The following is a 16,372-nucleotide window of genomic DNA, read 5'->3' on the forward strand; positions in this document are numbered from 1 at the left end:
TTCTGTTAATATTTGAGTCTATTAGCTGTCCAATTCACACATATTTAATATTCAGTTATATTATCAATAATTGTACATGCAGTATGAATTTAAAGTTTCATGGTGGGGGTGAATCCAAATTACCCAATAGTTATTTCCCAGGTAACTATTTACTTTAACAATGCTCAGTTACTTTTTGGAAGAAGTAACTATAACTATGTCTAATTACTTATTACTTTAAGTAACATGTCCAACACTGTCCAAGACACAGACGCTTCCTCTTATTAAAAACATGACTGCCAAGTGGGACACTAGGAAAAACTGATTTCAGCCACAAAAGACTGATAGAGATTTTTACACCAGATGCTCTTCCTGACGCATTTATCTAGTTTTTTGGGTCCGGCACTAGGAATACACTAAAAATTGGGCTATTTTACAAATGAAGCATCACACAAAGAAATCTGAGAATTTTGAAGGACAAACTATGATATCAGACAAAGCTTTGGCCTCAGTGCAGCGAGCTGAAATCGCTGCCACCACACAGAGAGACAGCCAGAAGTTTAAAAGGTAAACCCTTTCCACCTGACACCAACACAGAGGCAACCAATGACAAATGACTTCTAACCAGCATTGATCCAATTCACCAGAAAAAGCCCAGTGAGAGACAATGACACCAACATTGACAATGTCAAACCACAGGCTAGCGCTAACTAGCATTTATGCAGTGTCTCGCGAAAGCAGGAGAGACAAAGAAATTTGTCTTTGACCGCGTCCGTGTCCACCTCGCCTGTAACAAATGACATCTGTGGTCAAACTGTGCAGTGAACATCAGTGGTGGTGGAGGTTAACAGGTGATTAGTGTCTGCAGTGGCTGTGACGCGACACAAACGGAAACCATGATGGCACTGACAAAAAGCTCCCAGTCCTAGCTTGGTGAGAGACAAAGTGTGCAAGATAGAGCTAGACAGTATATCAACAATATACTATATACTATGTTGTGACATGAGACAAGATATTGTCTTATATTTTAGATATCATCATATCATGATACGGTTTAAGGCTGTTGCATTGATAATCAGCATATTTATTATACTGAGTAAATTAGTGAAATACACTAAATATTATATATTGTTTAAATACATGCATTTTGACAAAATTACTATTAAAGTAAACCCTTTAATTTAAGCCTAATTATTTGTGTTGTAGCATAAATGTAGTTTGAGGCGGTTTCATTGATTGTAACACAGATACATTTAATTTAACATGCACAGAAATAATCTGAAATGAAAGGTATAATTTTAGTGTATTTACAGTGCATTGTCACTCTTTGTGCTTTGAGAAGCACAAACATCCAAAAAATACTTTTCATGAGTCCAGAGAAACAACTTGTGTGCAGCTTTGTATTATTGTGCAATACAACGTCACAAAAGTCCGTCAGAGTAAACATGACATCCATTTTCTGTATGTCTGCATCTCAATCAAGAAAAGGAGCAGGAGAGACAGACAAGGAGGCAGAGAACTTGCCTGAAAGAGGTTGTACATCTGCAATCTGCAACTTCTTCAAAATTGGTGTGTCACTTGATTTAAGCTCTTGGTCACATTTAACTATGAATGGCGTTAGCGCTGGCATTGGCCCCAGTCAAATGGTAAATGGTCTGTATTCATATATTGCTTTTCTAGTCTTGATGACCACTCAAAGATGCTTTACACTATAGTTTTGCCATTCACACCCATTCACTCACACTTTCATATCCATTCACACACTGTCGGTACAGCCGTCAGGAGCAACCCGTGGCTTAGTGTCTTGCCCAAGGACACATCAGCAGGTAGACTAGTCTGTCGACTGCAAATTATGGGAACAAAAGCAAATGATCCATGGAGCAGAGAGACAGTAAAGTCACTGGAAAAATCGCTTTGCATTAGGTGTGAATTCACCATCAGAATGATCAGCTCCTTAAACACTCAGTATGTTTTATATGCACACTTTAATCCAGCTAAGGCCGTAGTCCGACTAAGACAGGCAATCAAACAACTGAGAACATTTTGGTGCATGCGCAGAACGACGGGTCCAACTCCAGTCCAACTAAGCATATACATACAGGAGTAATCGGACTATGAATCATTTTATCCAGGTATGTTAGTCCAACTAAGACTAGCTGGATTTTAGTCGGACTAACGTTTTATCATGACATTAAGAAAACCTAATTCTTCTTAGTTTCAGTCTTAGTCTCAGACTGCTTGTCTTTGGCTACATACTGCAGAAGAGAAAATCAGCTTCCTGTTAAATCTGACATGCACATACTCAGATATACATATTCAGTTGTACTTCCGAAATGGAGCTCAATTGTAGTACACAGGAAGCATTTTTGTATTTTGTCTTGTGTCTGTAATTGGTTTAAAATGAGGACTGTCACTACTGTTCACACTTTTTACCGTATAAATAAGACACAGAGATACAGAACCATGACCCCTCAGGGAATCCTAACTGCTATTCCTTCTACAGTAGCTAAAAAGCAGCAAAGGACAATAAAACCTTTTTTTTCCAGGCTAAATCAATAGTCACTTTACTGTATCTTCAGCACTGATGCAATGGGAGTGAGCTGTAATAATAACTGCTGCCATGAAATGCTCAGTGTGATGATGCATGTGAAAAGGTCAAAACAGAGAGGCGTTTTATTTGTATGGGCTTGCGTTTGGTGGCAGGTAACAGAGGCTGAAAGAGTCATATAAATGTTTATTAGAAAGAAGAGCCTCTGCTGAAACAACAGCCGGCTTCTAAAACCCTAATTAGCAATGAGAGCTTAACAGATTATGAGCACACACTCAAACTGGTCCATTCCACTAAACTCCACTTGTAAAAACACCAACACATTCAGAAATAAAGCTATGGGCTTCCTGCCTACTAGGGGTAAATCTGAAATCTTATCCACTGTGCCACGTAAACAAACTAGTGCTTGTCTGACAACCTCAACAACCCCTGTGCCCTCCGCAGCCCAAACAGCTCCCTGCTCCATTCCCTCTGAATGTGGCCCTCACATGGACGAGTGTGTGCGCTCTATCTCTGTCTCTGAAGTGAGACAAATCACTGTTTTCATACGACAATAGTAAAAGTTGTACTAATTTTTAAGACCCAATTTCTGGTAATGTAACTCAGGTTTGACATATTCAGCTGTACATTTTCTACACTGATTAAAAGACTTCAGCATACATTTCCAGCACCTATGGCACTGGGTATTAATATGAGATGACAAGAACTCTTAAAAGACTGTTTGTCCATCAGCACAAAGGGCAGGAGGAAACAAGCAGCATTTCTATGTGCCTTGGTGCAGAAAACTCAGAAAGAGTTGTCTAATGGATACAGCTACACATTCTTAAGATATCATAGACTTAAGCAGGCATAGATTTTAGGAGGTGAGCCTTTTGTTCAGTGGTTACAATGTCTTTTTCCTTGTGTCCCTGAAGGCAGCGCCGTATTTCAGTGAGAGCAAGCCTCCAAGACTCAAGCTGATTCTTGGCACAGGGGGCATGGCGGGGCATGCACAGCACAGTCATAGTCAGACTATGTGTCAGCATCTAACGCAAGCACTCTTTAAAAACTGTACTGTCACTTTAAATCTGGGTATCAAGTACCTCATTGAGAAAACTAGGCACCGTTTTCACTTCAAACTGCAGACGTTAAGCAACTGTCCACAACGGTTTAAAAACAGAAGTGCAGATACCCTCCTGCTGCCCTGACTGGCTCTGAGTTACGTGAGGTTGTAACAGCGATTAGTGGGTCAGTGGAGTAGCATCTGACTTGGCGTCATCCCAGAGATTAAAGGCTGCCTGACACCAAGGCTGCCAAAGCCACCTGGTTCATAAATGTGCTTCACCAAAGGGAAGTGGAGAAGAAAAACAAAACAAGTAAATCCAAGAAACCTACAAGGAATCTGGATGTGATTGAGTTGGTAGCCAGCTCTTTCTGGAGCTACAGCAAATCCATGCAGGAGAATCAGTGTTGTAACTCAGCAGTTTCAGTCGTTGTTTACCAAACTTTTATAGATGCCGTTTGCCGACTCAGAGCCGACCTATGATTCAATTCCACAAGCAAAAACCTAAAGTTACACCAATATCAAAACAAACGTATATGACCAATTCCAACATTTCACATGCACAGTGCTTTTGTTACGCACATGCCCTCTGGTAGCCATACATTTGCTTCAACCGCTAATGAGGATGAAAATCTGCCAGAAAGGACTGGATGAATAGTCTTGCAGTGAAAAGTGCTAATTGTTCTGCGCTTGTTAGCCTGTGCCACTTCACATGTCAGATACAGAACTGGCCCAGGACCAATCTATGATTGGATATTTCTTTCTCCATGTGTGGCACTTATTGGACATATCACAGAGATTGTTAACCTCTTATCGGAAAGTAGGCCATATGGATCAGGATAAAACCAAAGCCCTCTAAATGGTAAGGTAAGCTAAGGATCTATTGTCGTTATGCAGCCGAAATTGCAAATGAAAAGTCAAGGTCAGATGGAGGGTTAATCAGAGCCAAAGATGGACCAACCTGACCAAAAGTGTCTAACATTCATACATGTTTTTCATGTCTTCTTCATTAATGAGGTATCAGCAACACTGGAGGTGACAACATCAAAGGCTAAGGCCTTCACTGCTGCAACAGAGATGAAGGTTTTTTCTTTACTCGTAGCGAGTCTATTTTGACCCCACCCTGGACTGAAAAATACTGTACATCCATGGCTAAAGGCAGAAGTTTGACAGCTTTTTAAACTAACCCCGAGACACAGTGGACATTTAAGTCTGCATAGTTAACAAACCGTATACTGACAACATACAGCAACAGTTAGACAGAGAAAGGATGAAGTTGGCTTTAGAAAAGAAAACAGGTGACTTACCAGACTTGCGCTTGGAGCCATAGTCCCTGAGGGAAAAGCAACACAAGAGGGACATAGTTAGTGACAGCCAGACGTCGCTCTGTCAACAAAAAAAGCATGCGGTCACTTCATGTGAATCCAGATACTCCCGAAAAGACAGAACCTGGCAACCGCACTCACACAGAAACACATGCATATGGTCAGCTGCAGCAAAACAAATGCACGGGTTTGAGGGTGAGAGAAGGAGACAGAGTGCAGGACGGCTATGGAGAGAGGGAGGGAAGGAGGGAGGGATGACTTTGGCCAGCTGCCCGTACTCCCTGCAACAAATTAGTCATGTGGCCATAAAGCGGCACCACCATCCTCTTCATATACAGTGCTTGTTCCATCCCCCCTCCCATCCTCTCTAAGCCCGGTCAGGGAAGGAGGCGACCTGCTCCCCACATGTAAAGGAGGATCAGTTAAACTGCATTGCTTAATGGAATGGAATGGGATTACACCACAAGGCTAAGCTGTAGATGGAGAGGGGGGGACACAATGTTGTGTGTGAGGTTTGCTGCACAGAGTGCATGTCACCTTCATATCTGTCAATAGTGCCTTTTTGACTCATTCATTCCTTCCTTCAAGATTATCAGAAGCAAGATCAAGCAACGTGCTATTTATAGAAACACAGATCTGACAATTTGTCCACTGTCACTCCAAATTGTCCATCCCTTTCTTTCTTTCTTTCTTTCTAGCAGTACACACACCATGTCCGTTTCAGCTTTCCCAAGTAATCGAACCTCTGAACGGAACACAGTTTTAGCCACATCATCCTACTGCAGCCGAGAAAGTGGCAATACAGTGCTCTGCAGTGCCATGCAGCGAAGAGCTGAATCTCACTAGAACCTTCTCATCCCTGTGAAATACATCCTCATGCTTCAATATAAGCCCATACAGGCAGTGACATCAGCTCGCAGATAACAGAAAGGGATATAGAGACCAGAGGGAGAAGAAGTCTCTTGATGACTGATAGCAACATGACTAATTTTCAAAAGGTAAAGCAGATAAATGTTGGGTAAGAAAGGATGTGTGCAAAGTAGGACGGTGAATGTAGGCACGAGTTTGAGTTTAAGGTATAGTTCAGGCTTTTTGGAGTCATTGCACAGCTCATGATCTACATCCCAACACAGGGGCACGATGGGGACGGGGGGTGAACTTGAAAAGTCCCTTAAAGTCACACATGTTTGCATGTGTAGATTGTATTAAGTGAGCCTTTTGTCACATGGAGTTCTTTGTGTCCCTGTTGGCAGCCATGTTTTCAGTGATAGCAAGGCTCCTTATCTCAGGACGGTTTCTCGTGCTGTCAGCGCGCACACGTGTCACGACCCCATAAAACCGCATTTCCAAAAATATTTGAACTCTTCATGTCATTATTTGTAATTCACGATCCATCAGCAAGAGTGTCAGTGATTGCGTCGGGTGACCCGACTGGCCACTTTGAAACATTTCATTGATCAGGGACTTCTCACCTTTGTCAGATGTAATTTAGAGCAGAACAGAACAGCCCAGTTATTATACTGCAGTGCCAAGAGCAGAATCTACTCAGAGCATCACCAGCACTCAGGGTAGCGCCTTCTCAATGCATGAGGTTAATGAAAACCTCCACTCACTCTTGCTGTGACCACATTCAGCTTAATGAAGAGACGTATGCCGGTCGTGCACATGAATACGCAGAGAGACAGCAGAGGGGAAAAGAGACAAGACAGCACGTATGCGGTAAATGCCATGTATCGTTTACAGCTCTGGCTTCTTTATTGTCACTGTGCTGGTCCCAGCTCTCTCTTTCTCTCCCTTCATCCATTTTTCTGTGATCTCATGTATCTGTCTCTTTGTGGCTGGTCACAGCCGATGAATAAAGCCTTTATGCCGCCTTTAGCAAGACAAGCATTGTGTGCTCCGGCTAGAATATGCTTCATTGTCACCAAAGACACGGAGTGCAGGACTTGACCCTCTTTGCCTTATTCCATCCATCTCAAGCCATGCTGGACACATGACATCTAATATAAGTGGAATGGAAAATATTCAAGACAGTGGCCAGCATCTCCCAGTGAGCTGTGTCTCGGTGGAAACTATGCTGTGCACAGACCAAGCTTTTTGAATAAGGTTTGCTGTGGTGCCTTAGGCAAATAATCCAATTTTAAAACATCAGCTTCAAACGTCACCTGACTCTGTTTGTTCACAGCGCCATGTTAGCTGACAAAGCTCCTGAAAAATTGTACCATTTGCTGATTTCAAAAAAATCACAGAACCCGACAGACTGAATTTATCTGATCCTTACAACGGGGGGTGCATTTTGAATTTTTGAATATGTAAGCAGTCAGAGTGACCACAGCATTACGATACCTTCAACTTTCTGATAAACATCCCCTCATTCCACTGCAAATAAAACACATTGATGTCATAGTGTGTCTCAAAATACAGTATCAATAAGACTTTACATACAGTACATGCACTTTAACATCAGTAAGAAGTGCAAAAACGTGAACGAATCACAGTTGTCTGTGGGTCTCCTTCACTCACTTTGATTGTGTTTTCTAGCACAAGATCCACCTCAAGATCTTTGGCGATCCAGTAAAATGTTCTCCAGTTAGACTGTTTTTATGAACACAGCCATTTTAGAGACGAGTTGCCTGACATATTTCCTGCGGGAATAAAAACAAGCTTTCTAAAATGGTGTCAAAAAACAACCAAAATAATTGGTAAATCCCTATAATATTTGTGTCAGCGTTTTTACTGGCAGATACCTTCCATCCCCTGAGGCACTACAGAATTCCCCCGGCAACTAAACATGTATATTCTATTCTATTCTATTCTATGTTCTGCTGGTTATTATATCTGTGGACGTGAACAGCGTTGTTGCCTGCCAAAATGGCGTTACATTGGCTGCTTGACATCAGCTACCAGAGCTCTATGGGACCGTCGCAATCTGCAATCTCACCTTTAAATATCACCAATTCTCACACAGTGAAACACAGGAAATTTTGACTTTTTGAAAAGATACTGACACAGATATTGACAGCCTCTTGGCCCTGATCTAACCTTTGACTGGGCAGTTTTTAGTAGGAAAAGATGGCTGCCAGTAGGGACACAAGGAAAAATTCAGAGAATCTGGCCTACCCCTTATAATGAGTGAATATCGAAGGACACACTCTGGTAATCAAGTAAGAGGCTTGGAAATACCACAACTTTTTATAAAAAGATAAGAATCAACAGCTCATAAATGCTCCTTTGACTCAGATGTGTATATTTACATAAACCTTTTAGCCTTACATAAAGACCTAAAGCAAAGTCTCTGGGGTTGACTGTTCTTTTTAAATGATTAGATGCAGAGAACAAAATAAAGCTGTTTAGCCTCACCTACTTGAACTGTTGTCATGGAAAGCAGGTCAAAGTGGAAGTTAGCTTCTAGCATGTGTGGGCGGTTGTTAGCGTTAAACATTCATGTAGGGATTTAAAACAGCACGCCTGCATGACATCTGAGAATGAACTTACTTCAACAGCTTAGGTCGAAATACTGGTCAAATCATTAGCCATTTTCAGTCTGAACAAGAAGAACCATAACCCTAACACTACATTTTTTAGCATGCTTGCTGTGCCGCTAACATTACTGCAGAAATGCCAGTCAGGGGTGCAAGCTAGTTACTTCTGTCTTTGTCTTTAGACGTTCACTTTTGGAGGCATCTGCAAAGCATTAGGGTGTGAAGAGGGAGCAAAGAGGGGCAAAAAAAACAATAACAGCAAGACAGCAAGAGGCGAGACGTCCAGACCACATCCAGTTGACCTGAGTCACTAGGGTGAAATCATACTCTTCCCTTGAGGACTGAGCTGTACCTCTGACTGCCAGCTCTTTTTCTACATCTCCTTGAGGTGTGGAGAGCAGGAAGCATGGGGTGAAAGGTCACAGGTGAAGAATACATACTGCAGTGGTGGAGTGAGAGGTTTTTTATGTGGCTGTAGTTGGAATCAAAGTCATGTTTTGCAGACATTTGAAATATAACGAGAGTATATTTTTTGTGTCTAACATCTACAGCACACTGCAGCCTGAACTTTGGTGATGTTGGCTTTAAGAAGTGGATGACATGAGGGTTTTGAGATGGATTAAGATTCTTCAAGACAAACAAAGTAGCCCATATTCACTCTTCTCACTTCATATTTTATATTTTATAATTATTAAGTGCCTAGTGTTTGAGTCAGGTTTTTGTCTTCCCTAATCAATGGAGTCAAATCACATTATTCTCAGTCAAGTATTATCATTAGGACTTATCATATTGATCCAAACTAACCGTGCCAGGAAGGTAAACTTTAACCACACTAAATGGGGCCGGTGTGGATGCATTCACACTGGCTTTGGACAGGGTGGATTAGTATTGCAACAGCACATCATCAGAGGGTCAAGACAGACTTATCCCAGTTCATGTTCCCTGTGCTATCTAACCTGTGGCGGAGGAAGAGTGGGGAACGTTACCACATTACCATTGGGGATAAGAACACAGAGACTTAAGCCGCTCCACCACACCCAGCCACCTGCTCATCACCCTCGTGAAGCAGGGCAGATGAATATTAACATGCCAGTGCCACTGACCAAAAATTCATAACATTTTTGGGGATGAGAAATTCCATTTAATTATTCCAGGCTTTTCATTTAATTTCATTTAAATTTCATAGTAGGCTGCATAGGTGTCAGTCATCATCTACCGCTTTATCCTCCACCAGAGGGTCGCGGGGGGTGCTGTGCCAATCTCAGCTACATTGGGCGATAGGCGGGGTACGCCCTGGACAGTCTGTATAGGTGTATCATTCACATTTTCTGTTTTTAGTTTTTGATGTTATCAGATGTGTGTAAATGCAGGTGTCTAATGTGTATGTCACTAATCCTTAGTTCTGTATAGTATTGTGACATTTTTAATTTTGTATAGGTGGACTGTGTCTTATTTCTTCATTTTGCAATATTGTGTGTATTTTTAAATTGTGAAAAATCATCAAAATTAAAACTAAACTAAATTAAACTAAACCTCCTGACCTCAGATGAGGCTAGAAGCAACCTGAGATTATGACTCCCACAACAATACTCTATTTGAAGTTACTAAATGTAAATAGCACATTTCATACACAAGGGCAACGCATAAACCTGGATTTATGAATATTCACATTTGGATATTGACATTTGGAGCTAATTTCAGTTCCACATAGCAACTAAATGCTGCTTCGCCATATTTGTTTTGAACTCTGGGCTTGAATATCATACTATCATCATACTAATAGAGGCATGACGTGAAATATCATGTAGTTTAGTGTATTTGTTACATGTGGTCTTTGAACCGGACGACAGAGGAAGGACAGTGACACAAAAGTAGTAGTTTGTTAGTTTTGTTTAGTTTAGTTTAGTTCTGTTTTCTAACTCACTGGTGTGTATAAACATGTGTTTAGCGACGCATCCAATGTCCTATAGCCGCAGTGTTAGCTGTACTTGCACATCAGTGAAATATGAGTGTGTGTGTGTGTGTTGCACTTATTAATAAGAGGGACATGAAGGCATCACAGAGAAAACAAAAAAGAGCAGCAAAGTGACTGAAGGTCCATTCAATATGCATTAAACATCAAAGCCGCTCATCTTCAAACAGCAGATTGCACGAGAGTGACATCAGCTGGGAGTTGTGCTGAGATGCAGTTCTCTAGTTTGGCAGACAGGGGTCAACGTGAGTCAGGGCAGAGAGGAGGAAACTGCAGCTGAGCGTGGGGTCTGCTCACAGTCTCAGGGCTTTTTCTTTGATTGATGGCACTGCACCACTCCTTCTTTCCAAATCAGATCATCGTCTGAAAATCCAATCTCATATCGTGGAGCAGGAGCAGGAGCACACTGGTTGTTCTCAAGGCACAAGTCCTGTAATAAGACTAAATGGAGGGGGAATTAAGAAAACGAAATGAGATCACGAGCTGGCCATAAAAATGATGCTGAGGGCAGAGTGGGCACCTTTCATCTAAATGCCAATAAACTGCCTCTGCCGCCTCATGTATTGATTATTTGGAAGTTATCCGCAGCATATGGATCAGGTCAGAGCACCGTTGACCTTGACCTCCTCACATCCATTGTCACCCGGAGCTCATTTCTCTTTTCTTCCTTTTCTCCATCCTCATTTTCCAGGAAGTGATTAAGAAGAAACATTTCATCACTGGGGTTACTGCTGTTGTCATGGCTGCTATTCATTACACTCACGTGAGGGAGTGCACGAGGAGGCGAGCACGAGTGAGTTACACGATGCGGCTGTGTGTATCCATGTAAAACAATACAGAGGTGAAACTATAGAAATAATCTGACAACAAGAAAGAGTGTTTTTAAAAATACCTGTCAAGTGCCAAACGGCTTTGTTTGAGATTGCCCGATAAATGCTCACACATACACGCGCACACATGCCAAAGACTTCCCCCTGGGCCACATGCTCAGCTGACCACTCTTCACCACTCTGACACGCTTAAAGTGTTTAACCCCGTCGACCCTGGCGCCGTACACTACTCATGTTGTGCTGTTCTTGTGCTGCTCTCCAGTGAGTGCTATTGATCCTAATTGTGAGGAGAACAGAGCAGCTTATCCATTAGGGCTGAGTGAGTCTGTCGCCTGTCGGCTGTGCGCTGCAGAGTGGAACACACAAGGAGGAAGATGGCATTGGGGATATTTATTCCTGTGACAACCAGGAAATAAAAGAATATACATCTCATCCACACAGAAACGGAAGGAAACTTAAACAATCTTCTGCTTTGTCGGTTTGGAATAGCTTTCCGTAAACCACTGTTGTAGTACATATACCAGGCCTGTATGTGACGCTCTTGTGCTGCTACAGAAATACACCAAAACCAGAGAGGATGTTGAGCATGCGCATCACATGTTCACTGTGTAAATAAAGCTTCATTTGAATAGGTTTACATGATAATGTTTAGAATCACAGAAACAAAGATAATGAAGAAAACCAGGGCAACGAAGGGAAGAAAACAGAAGTTAGGATGAAAAAGATAAGTGACAGAGAGAGAGAGAGAGAGAGACTAAATGGAACAATTTATAGTTTACAGAAAAAGTTATTTATGATGCAAAATTAATCTATAAATAACTATGATCCTATTTAAATCAATAACAACATGTACACAGATGTAATCAACACTAGACAAGCTTGTACATGAAATCAACTGGGGACTGCAAATTTAACGGTGGCTCAGTGGTTGAGTGAGTAGTCATCTAAATGGAAGGTTGTGGGTCTGATGTGTCTTTGACACTTAATCCCACGTTGCTCCTGACAGCTGTGTTGTCAGTGTGTAAATGGGTTTGAAAGACGTGTGACAAAAAAAAAGAAAAAGTGCTGCACATAGAACAACACAGCACACGCTCCCGTTACGCAATCGTCTACAGTACAGTCGGTGGCTGGCGAGAAATCACCTGTACTGGAATGAAACCTGACAATTATGAATTGTTTCATTTTAGTATGAACATCCATGTGCAAGAGTAGGAGTAAGAAATCTGAACCAGAACCAGACATAGATATGCAGCATCTGCCTCGGCCAGTTGGGGAGAACTGTACAATTGTAATTAAACTGTCTTATATTACATTACTAACCACTACACCAATTGTGCGGCCCCTGTATTAGATGATAATTGCCTTAATCTACACTCCTAAGAATATAGAGGAAACCATTCCCAAAGTATTTGGGTGTGGTCTTTCATGACTTGCCACATTCACACCGGACGTGGTGCAAAACAATTGAAGGATTTGTATTTCATGTTCAATGAGGACAAGCTGACTGTTGCTGTGTGTGTGCACCCGGTACGACACCAGGAGTTAATCCGAGTTTAAAACAACCTGTGTTTATGTCATTTTAAAAAGTGCAAAGCCTTCAAACTGCAAACTATGACCCAAATGACAATATCAGCAAAATGATTGTGCATAATGTAGCAGCTCATCTACAGCCACATAATAACATCGTTTTCTATTGGTAAACAAATCATTCCCAAGGGATGTTTGGTAAATTCATTAAAACTTAATTGAATGCATGTTATTTAAAACATATTCAAATAAATCTTACCTACAAGGATGGGAACATTCTGTAAATGTGTTTGGGGACACTGAGGTCTCATGATTTCCTGTTCTGTTCCTCATTTACATCACACTGACACGTCAGCAGAAGAACCAGAGAAAACCAAACAAAGCAGATGAGGTCGATGAGAAGAACATTTTTTAAATGCATTAATAGCTTTCTCAGACTTACTTTCATGGAGAACTGCAGTTCAAGGTGGATGAGAGTTTGATCAAGTGCTTCTTAATTAGCACTCGCCGAGTACAATATAGCAACTCATTAAACTGATGTCCAATTATGCAGAGGGTGAGAGGAACAGTGTGAAAGGAGATTAATATACTTTTCATTAAGCATATTTAGATATGAGCAGCACCTTCTGACTGCCTGTTGTAACAACAATGAGCGGGAAGTCTGGATTTTGTGTCCACTTCTTGTCCCTCTGCATTAGAATGCTGCTTGTCCCCAGCTACTGCTGCCATGTTTGGTACATTTGTGTTACTGAGGTTAATAAGAAGAAGGGGATTTCAGATTCAGAAGTTTGAAACATGAACACATGAACATACTATTCTTTGTGTGCTGTGATGTAAAATCACACATTTTCTCTATGGACTTTGGTGTGGCAGAGTGAGTGGTTTACAAATAAGTTACAGAAAGATAAAGATATCTTTAAAGGAATACTTCATTTCATTTGCATTTAGCTAATGAAATGAATGAAATTTGTATTGCTAGAATAGAGGTAGCATTTTTGAAAAATTGTGCTTCCCAACCTCAGTTTCCCCAAAGTTGGGAAATATCTTCAATCTTTTTTTTGTTGCGTGCCCACCAGTGACACTTGGTCCGAGCCTTGGTCGCTAATTCTGTACTTTTTAGCTTATTCAGCGAGTGGATAAAACCTGTTTTTTTCTTGTGTCCTCGCTACAACCACACTTCAAACACCCAAGTTACCCCTTTAATTAACTATCTGTCCTCATCTGTGAGGCAGTGAATCAACAATCTTCAACTTTTCTCTGTAAACAGGATGCAAAACGCTTGTTTTCGTAAATGAAAATATAAAGAATTGTGATTCCTCTGTCAATTTAACTATCCTATCATATCTGTATGTTAACATTTGAAACCTCAGCCATGTAGTCTGTAAGGAAAACTTCAAGTGTTAAAGGTCAGTGTTTGAATGTGTTGAATCTTATTTAATGAGATCTTCTCATGCTTGTCTCATTTTCACTTCATAGCATTAGCTACTGTCAGCATTAATTAGGCGACCACTCCTCTCCTGTCTACTCACACTACAGACACAAAATGTAGCTTTGACTTATTTTCAAATGTACTCAATGCTTTAAATTCAGTGGGAAGTGACATTGCGTGTGGATTTTAGATGAGAAAACACAACCAAAGAAACAACCAGAAGCAGAATTGTCTGTATATTCATCTACACATTATTTTCAACCACAGTTTTTATTTTATTTTATTTTATTTTATTTTATTAATCATCATGTTTTTCCAGATTAAAAATCTAAAAGCAATCATTCAAATTGTTCAGGTTCAAACTGAGTGATTCACATTTATTTATAAGGAATTCAGTCTCTAATGGACCAGGATTCTTCCCATAAATTACCCACAGACCACTGACACACAGCGTCCAATCTCAACTTTAAATCAAGGACTAATCTAATTCATGACCACACTCCGCCGTGATTCATTTACATTTAGGCGATGCATTATGGGTAGGGAAGAGAGAAACCCATTCGATATAGTCCTGTGGATCCCGACACTTTCTTGCCATTAACTGAACGGTCTCTTTTTTTCTTGTGTTTAAACACAAAGTGAACAGTTGTGTCTTCTCCTCTTTTATTAAGACAGAGTGAAAGCCTGCAGGGAAACACAGAAGCCACAAGAGCTTCGGCCTCTATTTGATCTGAAGCTGACTTGAGTGCAGCTCTTCCTCAGGCTGAGATACGACACCATCACCGACTTCAAACTTCAACTACGCAGTGAGCTGCTTAATTACGTAGCGGGAATATCAAAACAACAATGGCCTTTTAAATGTGTTTTTAGATGTTATTCGTGATCTATTTGGAGTTTTATTAACCTGCATTAAAATATTACAGTGATTACACGTGGTTCGATGTCATTTTAATTCTGATTAGTCTTTAATGATTGCATGATGACTGATGTTTGTATTTGATTGAAACATTTTTATGGTGATATACTTGTGCAGTTGTTGAGATAATTAGAAACAGTGGAGGTTGTAAAGGTGAGCAATTCTATAAAATACTCATTTATTCGTCTGTGTTTGTGTCACAATGATGTTTTAGATGATGAAGCTCTAAAACTTGAGATTATTGATTAATTATTCAAAATGAATCATCACAGCACAGAGCCCTGAACTCACGGACTACATTATTATTATGTTGTTATATTCACATGGACAAGTGTAAAATCTAAATAAAGACATTATTTATTGCATCAGAACTGTGTGATCATGTATTTGTGATTTCTCTGCATATCAATACATGAAACTTTATCTTTCATTCAGCTGCTTTTAATGCAGGTAACTTCACTTCAGTAACTGTATGCAGAGAAAACTATAGCACCTCCTATTGGCCATAAACTGCTATAACACAAATGCCCCCTGCTCTTGAGTCCTTTGTCAAAGTAAAACTGTTCAACAGATGCACCTGAAGCTTTGGTGGCAACACACTATACACATATGTAGGGATGGGAATCAAAAACCAAGAATCAATCTTGAGAACCTGCTCCAACCGATAACACCTGACATCACACGCTATTTCCATCCATGTAATTTAGATGATGATGACTGCCAGAGTCACGCACCTCTACTTACTGCTTTCACTGAGGCAGGGAAGAATAAAATCAACAGGGAAAGGATAAATGAATGAATGTCTTCCATGACTTTATTTATTTTTTTTATTTTTCATAATGTTGGTTCTCCAGACCAACCATAACCCTGCTCTTATCTCTCTTCCCCTGTCTGATGCTTTTTCTGGAAGTAAATCCCACTTAAACTAGATGCTTTAAACTACAGTGCCATCTTACTTTTACTGCCCGTGTTTACTGTTGCATTCAAGTGGCACTCATGAAATCTAACTCGTGAAATTTAACAAGTTGTGAATATGATAGGAGGGTTCACCTATGCTCACATCACAAATGTGGTAAACAACACAGCATATTTATATAAAAGGTGTCTTTTTTTTATATGGTGGTGCTCAACAACAACAGAGAGGGAGTGTGAGGTCCCATCAGTCCTCATACCTCTGCATATTGTTTAACATGGTGGAGAAAACTCACTCACACACACACAGTGAGAACATGCAAACTCCACACAGACAGTCCCAGACCAGGACGTGAACCGGGAACCTTGCTAACCACATGCACCCCTGTGTGGATCTGGGAGGAGTTTGA

The 16,372-nt window shown here is 40.7% G+C and overlaps 1 protein-coding gene across 2 annotated transcripts in view; it reads right to left on the reverse strand.

The window, feature by feature from the left end:
- Nucleotides 1–16,372, reverse strand: part of sh3pxd2aa (SH3 and PX domains 2Aa) — an 88,447-nt gene that overhangs the window by 35,994 nt on the left and 36,081 nt on the right. For both annotated transcript variants that reach the window (XM_044028874.1, XM_044028873.1), the window contains exon 6: nt 4,877–4,902. In XM_044028874.1, coding sequence (XP_043884809.1) covers nt 4,877–4,902 — 26 coding nt within the window. The remainder of the gene's footprint in view (nt 1–4,876; nt 4,903–16,372) is intronic.

The sequence above is a fragment of the Solea senegalensis genome, linkage group LG6 (genome assembly GCF_019176455.1).
Source record: "Solea senegalensis isolate Sse05_10M linkage group LG6, IFAPA_SoseM_1, whole genome shotgun sequence".
Lineage (NCBI taxonomy): Eukaryota > Metazoa > Chordata > Actinopteri > Pleuronectiformes > Soleidae > Solea > Solea senegalensis.